Below are 22,536 nucleotides of genomic sequence, written 5' to 3'. Positions count from 1 at the left end.
AGTTATAGACTCAACCACTATTAAAATGTTGTAATGAATGTACGAAATACGAATCCGTGGTTGATTAATCCAAAATGACCATTTTTTGGGCTCCAGGGGTTCTCAAAGTTATGAATAAAAAAATAATTTTAGGAACCACTGAGTATTATTTTCGAAAACTTTTTTAGCGTAAAATATCTGTTTGAACCCGATAAACGTTATGCGGGGAGATTTTTCCATTTTCTACCCTTGGGAGCAGAAATGGGGGGGGGGGTCAATTTTTTGAAAATTTTGGAACCACCATTTTAGACCTACCCCCTCGAACCCTGCTAGAAAGCTTTTTACAGTTTATTAGTATCTGAAGGACCTCCATCCTACCAAATTTTGAGCTCAATAAAAATTTTCGCTGGTACTCAAAAATCCAATTTTCCAATTTTTCGTAATTTCGATATTTTGGGAACCCCTGGAAAACTAGAAAACTGCGATTTGCGCCAAACGTAACGTTTTGAGGTATATATTCAATAATCTGGGTGAAAAAGTTAAATTAAGTTCCCTGTATATTCGTAATTTTGGAACTTTTTTTAGAGCCCCCCACTTTAGGCACCCCTAAAAAAGGCGTTTATGCATATTTTTTCAAATAAATTGAAGAATTCACGTTTGAAACACGCTAGCAAGTGCTCGATAATTTTTCATCTGATTTTTCCTGTAACTTTCAAAATTGAGCTATTTTAGGTCAGATTCTGGCATTTTTACTTCGTTGAAATCGTGAACACGTTATTTTCACGTCTTTTCGAATAGTTAAATCTCAGAATTTGATTCAAAATAGCTCAATTTTGAAATTTACTGGAAAAATCCTACGAAAAATTATCGAGCACTTGCTAGTGTGTTTCAAATGTGAATTCTTCAATTCATTTGAAAAAATATGCACAAACGCCATTTTTAGGGGTGCCTAAAATGGGATTGGGGGCTCTGAAAAAAGGGTTCAAAATTACGAATCTGCAGGGAGCTTAATTCAATTTTTTCATCTAAATAATCGAATATACACCTCAGAACGTTACGTTTGGCGCAAATTGCAGGTTTCTAGTTCTCCAGGGGTTCTCAAAATATCGAAATTACGAAAAATTGGAAAATTGGATTCTTCAATACCAGCGAAAATTTTTATTGAGCTCAAAATTTGGCACGATGGAGGTCTTTCAGATACTAATAAACTGTAAAAATCTTTTTAGCGTGGTTCGAAGGGGGTCCAAAATAGTGGTTCCAAAATTTTCAAAAAATTGAAACCCCCATTTTTGCCCCCGAGGGTCTAAAGTAAGAAAATAACCTCTCATAATGTTTGTTTGGTTCAAACAGATATATGTTATGCTAAAAATGTTTTTGAAAATAATACTAAGTGGTTCCTAAAATTATGTTTTTATTCGCAACTTTGGGAACCCGTGGAGCCCAAAAAATGGTCATTTTGGGTTAACTAACCACTGATTCGTATTTCGTACATTTATTACAACATTTTAAGAGTGGTTGAGTCGATAACTAGCTGGTGCCAAAAAATGGCCTTATCTCAACTACTCCTTTTTATTCAATCAGTTTTTCCATGCCTGCTAATTTTTTTCAATAAATAAGAAGTTTTTATTTCTAAAAATCAGGTAAGAATTATAATTTTAATAATTTCTTAAAAGAGGTACCTAATTTTCAGTTTTTAATTTTTTTTTAATTTTCTTACTCTTGGCCTGTTGAAATGTCTTCCTGCTTTTTTCAAATTTGGAAAACAAGTTATGCTCAATTTTTTAAAACTTTTCATCCATTGTTCGGTTTTCTAATTTTGTTCCACCATTTTTTAGAGTTAAATTAGTACATAGGCTATGCGATTAATTTTTAATTTTGTTGAATTTAATTTATACCTACCTGTCTAACGGTTTGTTTTTTATTTACAGATAACGTTGTGGGGCGATTATGGAAGATTAGACGCCAGAAAAGTGTTCATGGGTATCACTCAAATAGCTTTGAGTAATTTAGATTTAAATAAACGCACCATAGGCTGGTATAAACTTTTCAAAACTTGTATGTTGGTGAGTAGTGGAAGTGGGCCGTTACAAATCAGTTCATCGTTGTGATACTAACGTAAAGTGTACTATTATTCATGCCGGAAAAATTTTGTCTGTTTCAGTGATTTTATGTTTGTTGTACGGATAATGTTGTTGTATATGTTGTACATTCTTGTATTACGCTTTGTATCCAACTTTCAGATATGCACCGAAGTGCATTCGTTTCATTTTCTGTTCTAATGACTTGGGTTTAATTTTCATTTTTTTTTTGTCTCCTTTCCGTACAAAACAACAACCAAAATATCGTCGTATATAGTTATTATTAATTTTTTATTCGGAAGTTTTTTTAACGACTTATATACCTTACTTAATACCTACTCGTATTATACAATATTGTGTGAAATGTTGGACGTGACGTGATTGATCGACGACGATCGCTGCTACAGACATCAAAATTTACCTACCTAGGCGCACTACTGATTCTCGAGTAAGGCGTTTTACTACATGGCGTTTTTTAGGCCCTTTCTGCGATATAGAGGCGCATACGTATTTTATTTTTCCACTTCGTATGTACTCGACCGACGGCTCTATAGCTTCGCTGTCTGTGCTGCTTGTTCATTCGTAGACGTACTAAAATTACGGAATATACTCGATACCTACCCAAGTACTCGTTATAAGACAACTACATTCTCGATACCTATGTAAGTGTACCTAACCTATATATTTTTTAAATGTATAACGATGACAACTGGATCGCGCCAATTTAAAATAACTACGTACCTATCTATATAGGAAAATTTGTCAACTTTAAAGTTTATTTTTATTTATATTGAATCTTGGTTACCACAACAATTATTATGTAATTATTTATACGAGACATTTCTATAAAAATTCTATATTTGAGGGTACCTACTTTCTTTTTTATACTGCGTTTATATTATTTACTATTATGTAAATGTTGTAAAATTGTATCAATGTTACTAATAAAATTGGAATTCGTGTCGTTAAGTTAACATTTCTATTGACAGTTTACTTTTTAGAAGAACACCGTGTATATAAATGGTGAAAAATATAGTAATTATTTGTGATGACTTTAATTATTGTTCCACGTGTTAATTTGTTTTTCTCTCTCTCTTTCATTTCGTTTCTATACAATGTGCCTATAAGGTTATCTACGTGAAACAAATTTATACGACTGTGAATGCGATTAATTTATGTATCATGAGAAATGCATACTCTGTATATGTTGTGGCCACCGAGCCTAACCACGATGCTCCTCCACTTTTTTGGTGAGCTTTTTCAACGGTATCTGTCGTCAAAACCAAGGCAGATTTCGGTCTCATATTGAATCCGGTATGCGTTGTCGGCAACATATCGCTAAAAATATTCGTAAAAAGTAAATATTAGATTTGCGTTAGCTCTTCCATATAGAAATAATAACGTGCTCGAAAGTCAACAAACCCAGTTTCATATTCTGAATTAACGCTCGCAATGTGTACTGATAATGAGCTGGGTAAGTGTTTGATGTGATTTTGAAGGATAACCTGCTCTTGTTCTGAACCTAAATTGATTAGAACTGCGTACGAGCTAGAATCTTGCAATTCTCTGGAATTATACGTAAATACAAATAGAAGTTTCTAAAGTAATTCTTTAAAGTTCCTTCTATATCATAGGTAGGTACATAGGTAGCTTTTTCAAATTTCTGGCAAAAATCATATTCTTAAATTTTGCAAAAACCAATAATATTTTTGAAATTTTGGCAAAAATCATGAGGAGCACCTCAGATTTGTGGAAATTGTTTTGTGCCGGGTCAAATCCAAAAAATTTTTCAGCAAATACTTAGATATGTACTTACATATAATATTTTGAAAAAAAAAAATTAAAAATTCATCTTTTGCAAACTTGTAAACAAAAGAGACTAAAATTGGGTCTGGGTCAGTACCATATTTTTGACCTTCCAAGTTGATTGGTGATGATTTCTAATTGTTCGGGGACTCCCAGCACATTTTAGGATCCTCCAATTTTTGGAAAAACGCTGTCAGTAGTGTAAAAATGAAATTCGGCACCCATAAATTTAGATTCACCGATCACCACCTTGTGGGTCTTCCAACTGATTCAGATAAATATTTTCAAAATCCTTCTATGCCGGTTTAAATCCAAAAATTTTTCAACTTTTCAATTTTTTGAAAAATAATCGATGGAGAAAATTTTGGATTTGGACCGGAAAAAAGTTGTCACATAATATCTGCCTAAATCGATCGAAAGAATCACAAAGATGGTAAATTTCAGTTTATAGGTGTTCTGAATCTCGTTTCGACCCTATAGGTAGGTACTTACAGCATTTTTTTAAATACTGGAGAATCCTAAAATCTGTAAGAGGCTTTCGAACGGTTTGAAACTAAAAAATTAACGCCTGGAATCTTTGTTGGGGTGCACTTTTAAGTTGTCTATTAATTCCACTTTGTCCTGCCCGAAAATTCTCACGTCAATTGTGACATTTCCCTGGTAAGGTGCATAGAATAGATGGGTATAATTTAAGCTAAAAACTAAAAAGTAAAATACCTGGTGAATGCCAAAAGCCATTCCGAAATGATAAATATTTTAAAATCGCCACGTTGAAAAGTAGGATGAGATCGTAATTTAACCAACTGCTTAAAGACGCTATAATGACTCCTGATAGATTTCTGTTGGTCCATTAAATTCAGTCTCCAATAATTCGGATTCACTGGTAACCACGGTTTCGAATTTGTAGTGAAACCTGCATTTTTTTTAGAGGTACTTGAATTAGGTTATTCGAAGCGCAGTTTAACAGAAATATTCAACTTTAAATTGGTAGGGTTTAAAATGTACCCGCATTTGGAGACGAATCCCACTGGAAAGGGGTCCGTTCAGGATCGCGAGTGTATTGGCGAAAATGTTTGAGACCAGCATTCAAAGCTTGCGGATCTAGAGTTTGATCCCATCTAACTTTGCCATCCGACATACCAATTTCTTCTCCATTGTATGTGATCGCAGTTCCAGGTAGGAGTAAATTAATCATATTCATTCCGTCGACCAATTCTTGACAAAATCTGTTAGCTACTCTGCTGTTATCGTGGTTTCCTATCTACGAAAATTCTCATGTTACGTACGATCGTTACGAAGTTTTTTTTTTGTTTCCTTAAAAAAATGTTTGTTTATACCACCCAATTTGGCCAGCCATTTTTCGGCATGCCATTGAGCCATTTGAGAATAACGTCAGAAAATTCTTTCGCACTGGAATGATCATCGATATCTGTGATTAGCAGGAAATTAAATGGCATATGTCTTCCTTGAGTTTCACCGTAAAATTTCATCGTATCAGCAAACGTCGTGTACGCTTCATGGATAATAACTCTGAAAAAAAAATGAAAAAAAAATCTACGATATTTATCCTATTTTTATTTTATTGAATGCGTATCTGAGCCATCTGATAAAGAAATACATTACTAGAAATATATTTCTGGGTTTAAATTAGTGCTAATTTTATCACAGGTAGGCACCCATCCAACTTACCGCTGTTTGCCATCTTTTTCGGAATATCGTTCCACAATATCTTGAAAATATTTGGTCAACACGTAGTTCTCGGGCCAATCTTTAGAGAAAGTGTGAATTAAAGAATCATGAGCTTGGACGTTTGAGGAAAAATTCTCGTTGATTGGTTCACTGGGAAATTCTGGATGCTCGAGCATATACGCAACAGAATCCATTCTGAAACCATCAGCACCTTGATCCAGCCAGAAAATGAATATACGCTGGCGAAAAAAAGAAAATGGATTGAAAATTTGATAAGTTGACGAGTAGGCTCTAAAGGAATAGGTACATTGAATTGGTACCTCCATTTCTTCTATTAAATCATCGCACCGAAAATTTAAATCTGGCTGCTGTTCAGCGAATTGATGCAAATAAAATTGCTTTCGATTATCGTTATATTTCCAAGCTGGCCCATGAAATAAGCTAACCTACACGTAAATCGAATGGTAAAGCAGATTTTATGGGGTAATTTTCAAAATAGACTTAATTACGTTGCATTATATTTTAAAAGAGATGCGAAAGAAGAAAAATTCACCCAGTTGTTCGGTGGAATAGGTACTGAACCATTCCAACCGGCAGGATCTTTCCATATGTAGAAGTCTGTATAGGGATCTATCCTTTTGATGGATTTTTGAAACCAATCTGATTGATCACTGGTATGATTTGGGACAAAATCCAATAACAATTTCATACCTAAATAAAAAGTAATTGAATTGGTACCTCCTATCAAATTTTGAATAACTGAGTAAATATTTATATTGCTCACCTAATGCGTCCAATTTCTGCTTGAGTGATTTAAAATCATCGAGTGTTCCAAAAACCGACGCAATTTTGTAGTAATCTTTAACATCATAGCCAAAGTCTACCATAGGAGATTCGAAAATAGGAGATAACCAAACCGCAGAGATACCCAAATCTTTCAAGTATTCGGCTTTTTCTTCAATTCCTGAAAAAAAATTATAAACAAATTTCTCTAATACCTAATTACCTAATTGTGCGCGTAAATGCCTAAATACAGTAGTTGAGTACCTGTTTCATTTTTGATTTTAAAAAAAAATCAAAAGGTCACATTGAAATTTTTATCAATGTATCTACCTACCTAATTTTAAGTACCTAGTTTTACTACATAAAAATACTGAATCCGCTCACCTTTCAAGTCACCTATGCCATCACCATTGCTATCTTTGAAAGATCTTGGAAATATCTGATATATAACACCAGTTTGCCACCATTCCAATGGAGATTCTTCAGTCACACCAAAAGCGATTACTAATGGTGAAAATAACACCCAAAATGCAACGATTACCCGTCTGCATTCCATATCCAATTAATGAATAATGACTAACTATTGTGAACGCGACACGACGATCCATATCGCGGTTTAATTCTTTACTTATTGTTAGGTAATACTCGAGTACCTGGTTAGATAAACTTACACACTTATGTACCTATAATGTGCTGCGATAGACCAAGTACACAGACACTTAACGTTATCAAAGTTAAAATAAATTTAACAATCTTACTCGTAATTTGGTAAAGTCTAAAAAAATTTAAAAAACGGAATTAATGAGCGGCGAGGGACATGGAGGAGAGTATAGGTACACAGCAGACTCCTAGAGCAAGTTAGTACCCTGGTGTTATTTCAAAGCAAGTAAGTAAACAACGTCACGCTTCTTTGAAAGCCTTTTTCACTTTTTTTTGTGGGAGGAGGGGGTATGCGAAAGTTGATATTTAAGGTACCTGCCAAATTTTTCAAAAATTCTTCACGTCTGATGTCATACTTACGCTGTGTTATTTTTATGAAATCACTGCTCAAGTGAAACGAAATCGAGTTTTCAATCAGTGGGTGTTTTGAGACCCAAGTTAGGACCAGTGTATGAAACAGACACTGTTTTGAATCAGTGTTTGAAACAGACACTGATTTTGAATCCGGTTTTGAAACAGACACTTTTTTCAATCGGGTAAATCAAATTCTAATTCATTGGGAGGCGGCGATTGTTTTATTTTCCTGTTTGACTAGGTATGCCAGTATGCCACTGGTCCTTACTCTTCCAATGTTTTCGGCGAAAAAAATTGATGCGAACTTGAAAATTTTTCATTCTTGGCTTATGACGGAATTTCTCAAAACGTCTGCCTCCGATTTATTTCAGAAAGAGCATGGTCTGAAACTCCCATAATCAAAATTTTAGCAGCCCAAGTTAAGTTTTCAATTTTTGGCGAATTTTTAAAAATCCAAATTTGACTAATTCAGACGATTTATGCTTCTTTAAAAAAATGATCATTGTAATGGTAAAACCTTAACTTTCTCTTAAGAGTCCTCAGACTACTTGTACCATCTGGCTCTGAGGCCACTTACTCGATAAGGCCGTTTAGACCAAAAGTCCCAAGGTATAGAAATACCTATCTCAGTTCTACCACACACAATAGTACTATCATAAATACCAAACGCAATAAATGGCCAAAGCAATTTACTCTGAATATTTATTCAAGCACTTAAAACGATATACAGTACATGTTGCTACAATGTACAATCATTACCATTCATATAACAACGAAAGATTCTGCTTAAAGGCATGAACGTTCTCCAAGCTAGCGTAAAAGCTCTATCTTGCTCGTTAGAAGAAGATTGGAAAACTGCGAAGCAACTCTGTAACTTACTCTCGGCCGTCAGCTTCCCTGAACCAGTCCACCAGATGGCGTTGCATCTGGTTCAGTGCAGCCTCCGGCCTGGGCATCAAATTACCACTGTAGAGTGGTAACATGGAGTCCCAAGTACCCTCTACATCATTTATTCAGTAGGTAGGTTCCTAAGAATACAATGAAACTTAGTCCTGAAACTAACATATCAATTCCTCGAATGCGAATTCCATGCACGATTTTCAATTCTTCTAGAATTTTGAAATGGCTCCAGAATGACAAAGGAACTGTGAAATAGTCAATGAGCATTGCTCCAGTTTTAAAAAATTTCTTGCGAATAGAAAATTTTTGATTCTTTTACTTTTTTTCTTGGCATAAAAATTCTGGTCAAGGAAATCGGTCTAAATGTGAGTAAAATCGTTAAACAGGTCGAGTATGAGTCACAAGCTCACAACTCGATTCTCGGCTACCCAAATTAATTTCCAACTTTGTGGAGAAATTTCAAAATTTTGGAAAAATTGAAAATCGCGCTTGAGACTCCAAATCTAGTTCCAGAACTGAGTAATTTAGTCATTTTCACCATTTTGTCCGAAATTTTTTTTTTTTTTTTTGACATTTTTTTTTATACTGGGCGTGTATAATTGCCAGGATTTTTACGCCCAGTTTCGAGGGGTTAGTCTAGATTTGGTTGAAAGATTGATTTCTTTGATGTACCTATTTATGAATGTTTTCCATCTGTTTGATGTTGTCAGGAATTGTAGAGTTGAGGTCTGAAATGTTTAAGGATTGGCGTTTTGTTTTGAGGGAGGGACAGTAGAATAGAAGGTGTTGGGTGGAGATTATTTCAGAATTACAGAATTGACAGGTGGGTTTAGGAGCTTTGGTGTACAAATGGCTGTGAGTTAATTTGGTATGACCAATTCGGAGGCGGGTGATTATAATTTCTTCTGATCTGTTTAGGTGACTAAGGTGCTTCCAAGGGAGGATTGATTTTTTGTGGAAATGTTTTATTTTTTTAAAGCATAGGTACTTAATCGTATTTCAAAAATTGGCGAGAAATCGAAAAATCGAAAAATCGACTTGGGCAGTTGGAATTTGGGATAATGACGGTTCCAGACCATGCTCTCTACGAAAATCGCGTCCCTGTTCAAATTAAAGGTACCTAGGCACCACGAAAGGTTTCCTCAAGTTGAAAATCAAATCATCGAGTGGATTTTGTGCTCGAAGAAGAAAAAAAATGTGGAAAATACAGAGTTGTAAGTGCTATGTAGATGTAAGTACCATTATGACCCTTCCAAATTTGAAGAAAGTGCATCGAGATTCGAGAAAGGAATTTTTATGAAATAGGATCCATTGATTAGTTCTCGTCGATTATTCCCAACGTTCACTTAAAAAGTCTACTTCGCCTCGAGGTTCGAATTTTAAATCGCTCTTGCGTTAGATTACCTAGAATTCCTTTAGTTCGAATGAGTCATCCTCTGTGTATGTTATCTACCCCGCTTGATGGCGTCATAACAATATGACATCCTCTTCAGACCTCCACCACGTCCACGTTAGTTCTCCGTCAGTCCTTACCGTCGGGCGTCGGTCGTCGATTGTGTATATTATTCTTATCTTATCTTTTCCATCTACCATGCATCTTGCTTAGGAGTCCATCTTGACCGGAATCGGAGCACCTTATCGATGACGTCATAACACTATTTCTCGATGTTTTTTTTTTCAAAGTCTCATTAGAGAAGTGTTTAAATTTTAATAGGATAGACATTTTTCAACTTCTTGTAGAAATAAATGAATTATGTAAATTTTGATAAATTTCTCGTCGAATGGTGTGAACAATTTTTGTTTTCGTGTAGAAACAAACTACTTTACGGATTGCTATGACTATGAATGAGTAATGTAAGTCGAGTACACTTTGATTTGAGTTGAGTATGTAATTTTAATTTCTCAAAATTTTTAATGAGCACGTAAGTGTTTCAAAATGTTTACAATTTTATTATTTTTATTCTGTTCAAAATGGGTTTTTGATTTTTATACCCAAAGGCTCGCCGACTCGCCGTTTAGTTCACTTTTCAAAATTCATTAAAGCTCTAAGTTCAAAGTTGTAAAAACCTGTGATGCAGAGTAAAAATCTAAAAATCAAATCAAACTTTGAGGCTTGAGCTTTAATAAATTCTAAATGGTAAACGCTATAAAATTCTGAACATTTTGGTATCACCTTGGTATGTGATGTGTGTTCACTAAAAATTTCGAGATTTCGTAATTTCAATTCAAAATATACTTACATAACAATCTGTGAACAAACCATTTGACGAGAAATTTCATTTCAATTGAGAAAAGTCCTCATCAAAATTTACGTAAATTCACTTATTCCAGTCGAAAAACAATTTTCTCCCATACAAGTGATGAAGCGAAAAATAAAACAGAAACAAATTTTTTAAAAACATTGAGAAATAGTGTTATGGCTCCAAAAAACTTCTAATTCTAATGAAACTTTGAAAAAAAACATCGAGAAATAGTGTTATGACGTCATCGATAAGGTGCTCCGATTCCGGTCAAGATGGACTCCTTCTTGAGTTGCTTTTTTGCACGTTTTCGTTCATGTTCAATTGTTCATGTCAATAAAATTCCAATTTTTCGTTTTCATTCGGAGATGTACCTATTGCGTGATAATGTGCGAACTGTACCTACGTTAAATTTTCTGTTCTCTTCGTTTGGTGTTCGTGTTGATCTGGTTCTTACAGTCGATGATTTTTTACTTTAGAAACAACTGAAAGAAGTGAACCAAAGCAATTCAAGATTCGAGTTTCTTGTCTCCGGACTTCCAGAGTACTTATTATTTGTAGATTAACGTCCTTTGCTCGTGTTATTGTTGTTATAAAACATAAATTCGTGATGAGTGGTGAATTCTCGTAATGATGGAATTTTTATGAAATTTCGTCATCATCGCGTTCGAAAGACCTTCGTTCAAATAATTCATCTGAGTACGTTTGTATCATCACATCAATGTGTTACACCACTGCTTCATTCTCCAGAGGTGAGTTTCCTGAAAGCTGAATTTTATTTGTATCGGTTTCTGTTTTTTACGTGATTAAGGCCGGATCGAGGTCCATGCCAATGGGTTCGGGCTTCGGGCACACTGTACCAGATTATAATTAACATTTATGATTCGTAAATTTCTATACGTAGCCCATTGCACAGTGCACTTCGTTACGTCGAGAGTTTAAATTAAATGAAATCCTTGAATTGATATTTTGATAGTATACGTTGGAATTTGAGGATTGCAACCTAAATGCGGAGAGTCTTTCCAAATTTGAAGTTAGAAATATTGCCCTCACAACCTGAAGGAACTCATTTTGATGTAAAATTTGACATCGCAAAAAGTTGAGTTGTGACCTTCCGAAATGCTAAAACAATTAGTAATGCCGACGGTAGGGTAAGGGTACTATAGAGGGTATGATCATTGTCCGCCATTTTGGTTACGGTGATAACAGTTTTCAACGGACTGCTACCCTCCCCTTCATCCCTTCTTTACCTTACCAGTGGTTGTTTATCTCACTTCACCCAGAAATAACCAAAATGCCGGACAATTATCATCCGACGGCCCTATATGGATCCTAATATTCGAAAAATTTTAAAATGGAACAAATGCCCTAATCAGTTGAAAATATATCTCCATGATCTTACATACGAGTTTATAGCTTAGGTACTTATTCTTTCGTTCTTGAGTGTTGGTCTGAGACGTTTTGAATTGTTTGTATGATGCCCTTATTCATGCCTTATTCTGAACTTTGTAGGGCATTTCATGGCTTTAACAGTGGATTGAAAAATAGTGTGGTAATTTGCTGTTTATTTCAACTGAATATAACATTGAAATGCATCTCGACTCGAACTCCTCTAAACCTCTAATTTTAAATTATAGGTAGTTTATAGAATCGGATTGTAGATTTCGGACCACTTTGAGCCTTCATCTGTGGAACATTCTCAACGTTAGTTGCTTTATCGTAAAATTACAAATAAAACTACGAGTATGAGTGTGTTCTTGTATTAAGTATAAATGTACAAGTACATATTTAGGCAATTGAGGAATATATTATGATTTTTATTTTGAATAGATATCTACTGATTTACTTTGAGCAGTCGAGTGAATCTAAAAGTATGCTTCAAATCGATTGCAGTACGATGGCCGATTTTGGTCGCATTCTAAATAATTTGCATGACGCATTCAACTTATCCCTGTAAAACCATACAGACATCAATTATTATAGTTTGTAGTGTATCGACTAGATAGATAACGTTTGTTGTCTATGTGCGATTAAGTTTTAATATCTTCTGAGACAATAAATAGGTAATAATTTAATCGTTCATAGATATTGCCATCGAGGTAATTCCATGTCGTATCGCTGAGCTTTTTGTGCTTTGCTTCTGGTCCACGACGATTTTTAAAAATTTTTCACTTGAATAGAACTCGATGAAAAATTGAAGAGATGGTGATGCTCAAAGTTTTGAGGAAAATATCCGAAAATTAGCTGTAAAAGTGTAAAAAGAGATGTTTTTCCCCATTGTGCCCATACTAAAAGAATTGTGAAAAAATCACCGAAGTACTACTTTGCGTCCTGATTAATGATATTATATCAAAAAATAGAGGTGAAGTACTCTCAATTTTTAAAAATTCCATTAGGGCAAATCAAGAAAAAAATGTCGGAGAATTGTAACCGAATTCAGTGAAGGTCTTCAATCTGAGTTTAAAATTGCTCAGAAAAAATTACAGCCCCGGAGATATCCCCGGAGGGAGATATGGGTCCTCAAACAGAGGACATTTTCGAGAACAGACGATTTTTCGCTAATGCGCCTATATCCAACTTGTTTCGGAGAAAATGACTCAATTTTAAAATACATTTTGAGATTCTGTTTCAATCTAGGCTATTGACATAATGATCCGAAACCACTTTTAGGGTTCTACTGAGCGGTTAAAATTTGCGACTCGCTAATTATTTTTAGATAAATTCGTGTTTTGAAACATTCCTCATTAATTTGGTCAAAATACGCGTAAGATTTCATCTATCATTATAATTCTGAAACTGGGAAAATATTTTGAAACACAAAGATGCCAATTTTTTGGCCATAGGTAATTTCCAATTTAGAAAATCGAGAAAAATGATCAACAACTCGTCAATTTTTTGAATGAATTTTGAGAACTGTGTTTTGCGCCATTCGTAGTCTCTCATCAAGGTTTACCCACACAAAAAATATTGAAAAATTCGTCGAATTCAAGTACAGAAAGCTCGGAGGTTTGACATGAAATGGTCATTCAACCACTTGACTAATCATGAAATCTGGAACTTACCCCACTTCGTATTCAGAATTTTCACTAACCAAGACAATCTCGAAATTCCCATTTATTTCTTCTGAAATAATATTCTCGATATCAACTGACTCCTCTTCATTATTAACATTCATAATGATCACATAAACATCGTTCGGCAGACCTCTGCACAAAAGGAAAACGTGAGTTGAATTCGATCTTTTTTTTGGTAACTCGAGAACGTAACAATTATTTTGCATTTTGGTATACTTAGGTGTGTGTGTATGTACTTGAAAACTTACCGCTTGAATGCAAAAATTCGCTCTGAAACATTGTACATTTTGAAATCACCTCGGCGAAAAGCTTCCCTCGATCGTAATTTAATCAAGTTTCTGTAAATATTGTAATGACTTCTAAGGTCATACTTTTGAGCTTGAACATTAATTCTGTAATAATTTGGATTCACTGGCAACCAAGTTGTCCCATCTATCGCGGAAAACCCTATAGAATATTTACAAAAAGTGATTGATGTTTTTTAGCAATACGTAGGTATAACAATACCTAATATTATGAAAGTGGTAAGAAAGAACTTAAAACTTAAAAGTCGTTAACACCAACCTGCATGATGTGAAGAATTCCATTGAAATGGAGTTCTTTCCGGATCTCTATTCACAGTCTCATACAGAAGTGGACCCAGACCTAGTGCACACACATCAGTAGTTTGCTCCCATCTGATTTTTGTATCTTCCATTCCAATTTCTTCTCCTTCACAAGCGATAGGTGTTCCAGGTAATAATAACAAGAGCACGTTAATAGAATCTACACTACTTGAATCAAATCTGTTCGGAATTCTCGATGTGTCGTGATTTCCAAACTGTAGAATTCAAAGCAATAAGGTATATGTAAGATGGTAAAATACGTATTGCAATTTTCGATCTGAGATTGTAATAATTAGATAGGTACCATCCAGTTGGGGTGTTCTCCCTGGGGCATGTTTTCCATCCATGTATTAATGGAATTTTGATAATCTTCAGCACTTGAGGCGTCATTTAGAGCATGAGCATTCAAAAGAACGTAGTTGAGTGGAATATGAGCTATTGGGTGAGATTTGTTTCCATAAAATTTCATCATGTTTTCCATCGTGGGCAATGTACCAATTCCTACCATAAGAATTCTGTTGAGTTTTATCAAAAAAGAAAACCATCTGATTATCAATGATTTAAGTACATTACTTACTACTTAGGTTTTTTTTAGGTGGGTACCTACTTGAGAACTTATCAATTTCTTTCTACTTTTTTATTTCTTCAATTTTTCTATCAAAATTACTTAGACGCTAGATTCATTTCAAAATGTTTTCTTCTTACTTTGCTACTAGTCAGAAAGAATTTCTCACCTCGTTTGTCCATCTTTTTGCTTGTAAGAATCTACCACTTCTCGAAATCGGCGTAACATTTCATATGTTTCTGGGAGACATTGCGTATATATGTGATCAAAAGCTTTGTAAGCAGGTTTCCCATTGATCGTTTGATCTGAAGTGATTGGCTCATCTAAAAATCTGTTATCCTCCAGCAGATAAATTGTTGCACTCGTTCTAAGTCCATCTACCCCTTTGTCTAACCAAAAACGGATTAAATTCTGTTGGAATAAGGTTGCACATTTTACATAAATGGTACTTAGGTATTATGATTATTTTATTCCAAACATTTTGTTTAAAAAGTACGAGCGAGATAACCTACCATCATTTCTTCGACCAATTCTTTGGAACGATAGTTTAAATCTGGCTGTTTTTCAGCAAACTGATGCAAATAAAATTGCTTTCTTTTTGGGTGGTACGTCCACATAGATTGTTCAAATGGACCTACCTGCGCAACCGCAACTTATGCAATTAGATGGGATGTCTTGAAATCTACTTTTTTGCGAACATGTGTTATTTATTTTGTTTTTCATAAAATAGGTATTATGTATTGTGAACGTGAATATCAATTATGATGGTTTACTGTACCCAGTTGCTTGGAGGAACAGGTGTAGTTTCATTAATCCAAGCTTTTGGATCTTGCCAAACGTAGTAATCTGTATATGGTTCAATTCTCTGCACTGATTTGATGAACCAGTTGTGTTCGTCACTGCTGTGATTTGGTACGAAATCCAGAATCAATTTTATTCCTTTTGTTTGAATAATTTATGTTATTTCCATCAGTACACATAAGTAATTAATATGTATGTTAGGAATTCGAGTTATTAGTGAAGTACATAAATTAAAATACTTAATTTTCAACTGTCGTTTTGTGGTTTTAGAAATAAAAATTTTCCAATGAAGTGCTCACTAAAAAGTAAACAAGCGTACCATCATTTAAATAAGTTTTAAAGATTTTGATTTTTTTTTTTTTTTGAAAACAAATTGAACAAAATTGGAATTTATTAACGCTACCATTTAAGTTTGAATCAATATTATGCAGAATTCCTCAAAATTCATTTACTCTGAGAGTCGTGGAAAATTAAGCTTTCAAAAATGGGTTTTTCAGAAATCCTGTACTAATACCTAGATGATTCAATTTCAATTCTTTATTGCATACGTGAGCGCCTTTCGACTTTCAGATTGGAACCATAATTTACTTACCAAAAGAATGCAATTTGTCCCGCAATGATTCAAAATCAGCCATCGTTCCAAAAACAGGATCTATTGATTTGAAATCTGAAACATCAAATCCCATATCCACCATTGGCGATTTAAATATTGGAGATAGCCATATTGCACCCACACCTAAATCTTTGAAGTATTCTGCTTTTTCCTCAATCCCTATGTGAAAACATTGAATTTATTTTGAATTTAGTTTCGTTTTGAATATTAATATCTGCTAGGTTGCTACTGAAATTATTGCTCACCTTTCAAGTCACCAATTCCGTTGGAATCACTATCCTTGAAGGACCTGGGATAAATCTGATAGATGACAGATTTCTGCCACCAATCCAATTCATCTTCTGACGATAATGTGCTAACATGAGTTGTTCCAGATGTACAAAATATCACCAAAAATATACTGAAGAAATACATTTCATCAATTTACCGAATCCACCTGTACACTTTTTAAATAGGTAGATAACTAGATACTAGATACAACGTTGAGTGAGTTCGTGAATGGTGTTGTTTGAAAACTGAAGCGAGCATTGAAAGCAATATAGACAGTTACAATTTGAAAGAATACTCTTATTACCTATACCTATTCGCTAAAGAAAATTTGTTTTGTACATAATTAACATGTTACGGTATGGTAATGAAGTTTTAAATGTAGAACATCTGACGCGACAACCGAAACTTACGTTAATTTAGATATGTATGTAGTGCCTACATTCAATTTTTTTGTTTTCAGTAGCTATTATGCAAGTGCTTAAAATAAAATTGTAAGCTAAAATATACGAGAAACGAAGAAAATTAATTAGCTCGTGCAAAAATAATTATGATGAAGTAGGTACACGTAGGTAATGGAAAGGAATTACAATCTTGAACAAAAGCTAAACATTCCTTGGTTAGTTGGAAAATATGTATTACGAGTATAAGGTAATTTGTTAGTAGGAAACTGATGCAGTTTTTGTGGTCGCATACACAAGTGGATGGAATACGTAGCATAGAGCGGATATTTTAATTTTAGATGATAAAACTGGATTTTTTATCTTGAATTTTGAGTATAGAAAATTTTTTGGTTTTAATTTGAAAAAAAAATCAAAAAAGCTGTTTTATGAGTGATTTATCCAATCTAAGTAATGCGAATGATTTTTCAATTAAACTCCTATCCAATAACCCACTAACAATTCCATCAATTTTAAAATTTTCTCCAAAAAAATTCAAATCGCTCTGGAAGAGCTAAAAATGAATTTAAGCACCTAATATCTTTGGTTGATGCTTATTGGGCACGTTCTTGGCCATAAGTAATTTTCAAAAAATGCGTGTGATACATGTAAACAGTTGAGAGGATGCTCAAAAAACAATGCCCAAAATTCTGGGTATTGAAGTTCTTTTCTGTACTTTCCAACTGAATTGAAAATGGAGTGAGTACATATAGTTTGAAAACTTGTTGGAGGTTTCAAAAAGGCCAAATTGAGATTGTTTTCGAATCGAATGATGGCGTTAGGACACGCCAGAATATATCTAGTGATAAAACAGCTCCTCTGTTATTATCTGTTGTTTAAAAATGTGATTGTTTTACTTTTTCTGGACCGTTTAAAATGATTACGTGCATTATTTATGGGTAGCAATTTTACAGAATGAAGATGTTGCACAACTCGAGATTTTTTATTCAAGGATATATTTTCAGTTAGGTTTATAGGTGCTATAAATTAAAGATAAGTCATTACTTTCACATAATAAGTATATAAAGTAACAATCACCATCATCTGGATATTGATATCAGAAAGAATGTTTCAGATGGATTTCTGAGCTTCAAGTTGACTTTAAAATGATGGAAGATTTTGGCCTCATTCTAAAGACCCCACTTGATGCATTCAGTTCATCACTGTAACACCACACAAAACATCAAATTATTATCAAGTTGATAGCTGTTCATAGTACTTTGTTCATTTCTTACTTAGGTATACTGTTCTTGTGTGATAAAAAGAACCTGAATAAGTAGCCATTATGACTAGCATTGATGTCCCATGAAGGTACAAAATATTTCATCATCTCAAGCAGTGATCTTACTTACCATCTTACCTACTTGACTGTTTTTGAAAAATTCAACTTACCCCACTTCATATTCAGAATTTTCGCTAACTAAGATAATCTCGAAGTTGCCATTGGTTTCATTTGCTATGGCATTCTTGATGTCTACTGACTCCTCTTCATTATTAAGATTCATTATGATCACATAAACCTCATTAGACAGATTTCTGTTGAAAGGGGAGAATGCGGAGAATTTATCAATTTGTAGTGACGGAAATTCGATGGAAATTCTTTTTATTTTGATGTAAGTACTTGGACATTTACCGTTTAAATGCGAACACTCTGTCTGAAATTGTGTACATTTTGAAATCACCTCGATAAAAAGCTTCCTTCGATCGTAATTCGATCAACTTTTTATAAATGTTGTAATGACTCTTTAGATTGTACTTTTGGGCCTGAACATTAATTCTGTAATAATTTGGGTTCACTGGTAACCAAGTTTTCCCATCAATTCCGGAAAAACCTGCAAAAAATATGCAAACAAATTGTTATTAATGAAATAAAAGTGGAAAATATTACCGACGTGCCCTAATTGTTCATAAAAATAAGACTAACCCGCATGGTGTGAAGAATTCCATTGAAAAGGTGTTCTTTCTGGATCCCTGCTAAAACTTTCATACAGCAATGGCCCAACATCTAATGCGTATACATCAGTTGTTTGCTCCCATCTAATCTTGGCATCCTCCATTCCAATTTCTTCTCCATTGTAAGCAAAAGGCGTTCCAGGTAATAATAATAAAAGCATGTTCATCATGTCCACACTACTCGAGTCAAATCTTTTGGAAATCCTGAAATGGTCGTGATTTCCCAACTGGAACATATGGATCAGTTTAGTTTGGATATTACAAATTCAACAACTGGGGCACACATGCGCTTTCATTAGCCAATTTCAATAATTACCACCCAGTTAGGCCATTGTCCAGCAGGCATATTTTCTATCCATTTATTGAGGTGATTTTGGTAATCATGGGCACTGGAGATGTCATTCAGACTGTCCAAAAGATGATAGTTAAGGGGAATATGAGCGATTGGATGAGATTTGTTTCCATAAAATTTCATTGTATTCTCTATTGTTGGTGTAGTACCAATTCCTAGCATGAGAAGCCTGTTGATGTCATTCCAAAAAGCCAGAACTTGACTCATTATTGATGATTGGTACTTGTAATTATTAATATGAGTAACTAAGTATGAGTTGATATCTTTTAGTTAAGTTTTTCAAGTACATATAGGTACACTAGATTCATTTCAAAAAAATTTCCTCACACAAAGCTACTAGATTGGAAAATTTCTCACCTGGTTTGTCCATCTTTTTGCTTATAAGAATCTGCCACTTCTCGAAATCGTCGTAACATTTCATACGTTTCAGGTTGACATTGTGTATATATGTGATCAAATGCATTGTGAGTAGGCTTCCCATTGATTGTTTGATTTGAAATCACTGGTTCGTCCAAAAAACTTTCATTTTCCAACAGGAAAACTATAGCACTCATACTAAGTCCATCTACCCCTTTATCTAACCAAAAACGGATTAAATTCTGTGGAAACAAACGTTCCACAATCCATCATCATTCAAGAATTCCGAGCTGGGTATAAGGTACATAATTATATGTACAAGATGCATAGTGTAACTACATAGTAATATACCTACCAACATTTCTTCAACTAATTCTTTTGAGCGATAATTTAAATCTGGTTGCTTATCAGCAAACTGATGCAGATAGAATTGTTTTCTTGTAGGATGATACGTCCACATAGATTGTTCAAATGAGCTGATCTACATGAAAATGAATTATGAAATTAGATTCAGTACCTTGAAATCAACTTAGCTCTTTACATATGTATAAGAAACTACATCTAACCTTTTAAAAAAAGAAATGTAAGTATTTTTAGTGGTACCTAGACCTACATACACATAGATAAGTATAAGTATGTACTTTACCCAGTTATTCGGAGGAACTGGTGTAGTTTCATTGAGCCAAGCTTTTGGATCTTTCCAAACATAATAATCTGTGTAAGGGTCAATTCTCTGCACTGATTTGATGAACCATTCGTGTTCGTCACTGCTGTGATTTGGTACGAAATCCAATGTCAATTTTATTCCTACAAATTGAATATTTTACATGATTTTCATTAGTAGGTAGTAGGTACCTATGTGTTATAAATTTAGTTGTTCTTCGAAGAAGACCATATGCCAACATGGGCGAGGTAAAAAATCATTGAAAAATATCGGCCAATGCGCTAGACATATTTAATTTTTTCAAATTTTTTCTGGAAGTTATACACAGGAATGTGTTTTCAGAATTGTTTTTTCACATTCACTTACCTAACGAATGTAGTTTATCCCGTAATGATTCAAAATCAGCCATTGTTCCGAATAGAGGATCTATTGCTTTGTAATCAGAAACGTCATACCCCATATCCGTCATGGGTGATTTAAAGATTGCAGATAACCATATTGCATCAACACCTAAATCTTTGAGGTATTCTGCTTTTTCTTCTATCCCTATGTTGGTAAAAATAATAGGTACGTATAACTTTTTAAACTGTTGTTTCCTGTTGAAATTATTATACCTACCTAATGTATGTAATTACTAATTAGGTAGGTACAATTTGAATCAATATGCATGCTCACCTTTCAGATCACCAATACCATTGGAATTACTATCTTTAAATGATCTAGGATAAATTTGATAAATTACAGCTTTTTGCCACCAGTCCAATTCATCTTCAATTGAAAAAGTACCGCTCTGAATTGTTGCAAATGTACAAAATATTACCAAAAGAATACTCAATAAATACATTTTTCATCAATTCAATCCACTGAATTCACCGAGAGTCAACACGAGAAATTTAAGATTAGAAAATTTGAAATTGCTTTTTTGAAACAAAAAATAAGATGCTCTATTAAATCACGTTTGATGCAAGTAAATGAAAACCTGCTGTACTTATTACCAAATTCTGAACATAACTGCATATAACAAGCAGAGATTTGGGAAAAAATTCAAATACTCGTTGCGGTATTAAAAAATATGCGTGGAAAACCACTAAATTGTGAACAAAAGCTATTGATTACTTGATTAGTTACAAAGCATCATTATTTTGTTAGAAAACTAGTTCGCGTCTGTTTGAGAATGTGAATAGTGAAATCTATAGATTTGCTCAATTAATTTTCATTATTATGAAAAATAGATCCATTTTTCACGATTTCATACTAGATGACAGATAAATATGGGTCAGTTGTGGGATTTAATGTGACACGACAGAATCAAGTTGGTAGAAAATTTCACTGCGTAGTTTACAGGAGAATTTTCAGCTACCCGACCGAAAAAATTAATTTAGAATCAGCTGCCAATTCTGATGTTTTTATAAATTGATAATTTCCAAGTTGATTCTGTGTACAAAGTCCAAGAAGCTCAATTGAGATATTCATGTTTTTCATGGTGTTTCAAAGTGAAAAATGAAAAAACGGATTCAGCGGATTGAAATTTTGATTCTCTGGTTTTGGAGCCCACTGAAATGCAACTGCTGGAGATTTTTTTGCTCAACTTTTCGACAGTTTTGATGTAGAAGAAAACGTGGTGTCTCAGAAATATTTTCAGTTTTTGGTTGAGTATCTACGTGTCTATATACGTAAGTACCTATTACCTAATTTTCGAAATCGAATCATTAAACAGCTAAGAAGACTGAAATACATTTGAAAAAGACCGAGTATTATTAATTTATTATTTAAGCAGTTCAGTTGAATTTTAAAATATTTTTTTCCACAAAACTAACATAAGAGTCTGTTGTAGGAAGGAACTTTGAAAAATTTGTAGAAGTACAAATTTTTCGAGTAAGTACGAGTACATTGAAAAAAAAAATCTTTAGTTTTTTTCTTAACTTGAAAGTTGAAGAAAATATAGGAGTAGATTTTGAAAAAGTGTGTGGTTCGAAAAATGACCATGATCTAGAACATCACTGCAAATTTTTGCTCGTCAGCACTATTGCAACTAGTAGAAGGATTTTTGAACAGAAGAAAGTTTAATCAAAAAAACATGCAAAAACACACCATCAGCCAAAATTTTGTGCAAAACGCGGGTATTTTCTGGTTTTTAGTGAATTTTTATTAATCACATTTTTCCTCAAAAGTGGAGAAAAAATAAAATTTTACTAAATGGAACTAAAAAGCTGAAATGTAGTAGATACGTACCTTATTTTTGACCATTCTTTTGATAGGAATGGTTTTGAGCTTTTTATAGCAGTTCTGGAGCCACCTGCAGATTTCTGAATGTTGAAATTTTCGCCAAATTCACTTTATGCTATAAATTCAACAT

At 33.9% G+C, this 22,536-nt stretch overlaps 5 protein-coding genes across 11 annotated transcripts in view; 1 reads left to right on the top strand and 4 right to left on the bottom strand.

Moving 5' to 3' along the window:
- Rim (Rab3 interacting molecule) overlaps nucleotides 1–3,115 on the top strand; it is a 60,268-nt gene extending 57,153 nt beyond the window's left edge. For 6 of the 7 annotated variants that reach the window (XM_065347714.1, XM_065347716.1, XM_065347713.1 and 3 more), the window contains one exon: nucleotides 1,908–3,115. In XM_065347714.1, coding sequence (XP_065203786.1) covers nucleotides 1,908–2,087 — 180 coding nt within the window. In that variant the 3' untranslated portion in view covers nucleotides 2,088–3,115. The remainder of the gene's footprint in view (nucleotides 1–1,907) is intronic. The other variant, XM_065347717.1, reaches the window with a different exon arrangement.
- Nucleotides 2,898–6,955, bottom strand: LOC135833899 (maltase 2-like). Its single transcript, XM_065347722.1, has 10 exons — nucleotides 6,720–6,955; nucleotides 6,337–6,516; nucleotides 6,106–6,263; nucleotides 5,873–5,998; nucleotides 5,553–5,791; nucleotides 5,201–5,393; nucleotides 4,869–5,124; nucleotides 4,581–4,776; nucleotides 3,480–3,623; nucleotides 2,898–3,395 (listed from the first exon to the last, which is right to left on the bottom strand). The coding sequence occupies exons 1-10, from the start codon at nucleotides 6,889–6,891 to the stop codon at nucleotides 3,206–3,208; spliced, it is 1,854 nt and encodes a 617-aa protein (XP_065203794.1). The 5' UTR covers nucleotides 6,892–6,955; the 3' UTR covers nucleotides 2,898–3,205.
- Nucleotides 6,956–12,244: 5,289 nt separating this feature from the next.
- On the bottom strand, nucleotides 12,245–15,386 carry LOC135833903 (maltase 2-like). The gene is made up of 7 exons (XM_065347728.1): nucleotides 15,246–15,386; nucleotides 14,903–15,144; nucleotides 14,473–14,683; nucleotides 14,128–14,383; nucleotides 13,812–14,010; nucleotides 13,552–13,695; nucleotides 12,245–12,440 (listed from the first exon to the last, which is right to left on the bottom strand). The coding sequence occupies exons 1-7, from the start codon at nucleotides 15,348–15,350 to the stop codon at nucleotides 12,368–12,370; spliced, it is 1,230 nt and encodes a 409-aa protein (XP_065203800.1). The 5' UTR covers nucleotides 15,351–15,386; the 3' UTR covers nucleotides 12,245–12,367.
- A 116-nt stretch (nucleotides 15,387–15,502) lies between these two features.
- Nucleotides 15,503–16,561, bottom strand: LOC135838221 (maltase 1-like). Its single transcript, XM_065353846.1, has 3 exons — nucleotides 16,393–16,561; nucleotides 16,127–16,306; nucleotides 15,503–15,672 (listed from the first exon to the last, which is right to left on the bottom strand). Exons 1-3 carry the CDS (start codon nucleotides 16,559–16,561, stop codon nucleotides 15,503–15,505), a joined length of 519 nt encoding a protein of 172 aa, XP_065209918.1.
- A 1,241-nt stretch (nucleotides 16,562–17,802) lies between these two features.
- Nucleotides 17,803–21,180, bottom strand: LOC135833901 (maltase 2-like). The gene is made up of 10 exons (XM_065347724.1): nucleotides 20,856–21,180; nucleotides 20,547–20,726; nucleotides 20,163–20,323; nucleotides 19,872–19,997; nucleotides 19,517–19,758; nucleotides 19,124–19,328; nucleotides 18,779–19,034; nucleotides 18,488–18,686; nucleotides 18,247–18,390; nucleotides 17,803–18,017 (listed from the first exon to the last, which is right to left on the bottom strand). Exons 1-10 carry the CDS (start codon nucleotides 21,022–21,024, stop codon nucleotides 17,945–17,947), a joined length of 1,755 nt encoding a protein of 584 aa, XP_065203796.1. The 5' UTR covers nucleotides 21,025–21,180; the 3' UTR covers nucleotides 17,803–17,944.
- Between the last annotated feature and the right edge of the window lie 1,356 nt (nucleotides 21,181–22,536).

This window comes from Planococcus citri, chromosome 2 (genome assembly GCF_950023065.1).
Source record: "Planococcus citri chromosome 2, ihPlaCitr1.1, whole genome shotgun sequence".
Lineage (NCBI taxonomy): Eukaryota > Metazoa > Arthropoda > Insecta > Hemiptera > Pseudococcidae > Planococcus > Planococcus citri.
This window is presented reverse-complemented; position numbering and strand designations above follow the sequence as displayed.

Excerpts from the sequence above, each read along its gene's own strand:
- LOC135833899 (XM_065347722.1), bottom strand. The coding sequence starts at position 6,891 with ATGGAATGCAGACGGGTAATCGTTGCATTTTGGGTGTTATTTTCACCA. Across the intron at positions 5,792-5,872 it reads ATTTAATAGAAGAAATGGAG|CGTATATTCATTTTCTGGCT; the intron begins GTACCAATTCAA and ends TTTTTTCGCCAG. Across the intron at positions 4,777-4,868 it reads GGATTCGTCTCCAAATGCGG|GTTTCACTACAAATTCGAAA; the intron begins GTACATTTTAAA and ends AAAAAAATGCAG.
- LOC135833903 (XM_065347728.1), bottom strand. The coding sequence starts at position 15,350 with ATGTGGACGTACCACCCAAAAAGAAAGCAATTTTATTTGCATCAGTTT. Across the intron at positions 14,684-14,902 it reads CAAAAAGATGGACAAACGAG|AATTCTTATGGTAGGAATTG; the intron begins GTGAGAAATTCT and ends AAAACTCAACAG. Across the intron at positions 13,696-13,811 it reads CGAATTTTTGCATTCAAGCG|AGGTCTGCCGAACGATGTTT; the intron begins GTAAGTTTTCAA and ends CCTTTTGTGCAG.
- LOC135838221 (XM_065353846.1), bottom strand. The coding sequence starts at position 16,561 with ATGTATTTCTTCAGTATATTTTTGGTGATATTTTGTACATCTGGAACA. Across the intron at positions 16,307-16,392 it reads CGGAATTGGTGACTTGAAAG|GGATTGAGGAAAAAGCAGAA; the intron begins GTGAGCAATAAT and ends GTTTTCACATAG. Across the intron at positions 15,673-16,126 it reads GGACAAATTGCATTCTTTTG|GAATAAAATTGATTCTGGAT; the intron begins GTAAGTAAATTA and ends TTCAAACAAAAG.
- LOC135833901 (XM_065347724.1), bottom strand. The coding sequence starts at position 21,024 with ATGTATTTATTGAGTATTCTTTTGGTAATATTTTGTACATTTGCAACA. Across the intron at positions 18,687-18,778 it reads GAATTCTTCACACCATGCGG|GTTTTTCCGGAATTGATGGG; the intron begins GTTAGTCTTATT and ends TATTTTTTGCAG. Across the intron at positions 18,018-18,246 it reads AATTCTGAATATGAAGTGGG|TGATGAACTGAATGCATCAA; the intron begins GTAAGTTGAATT and ends GTGGTGTTACAG.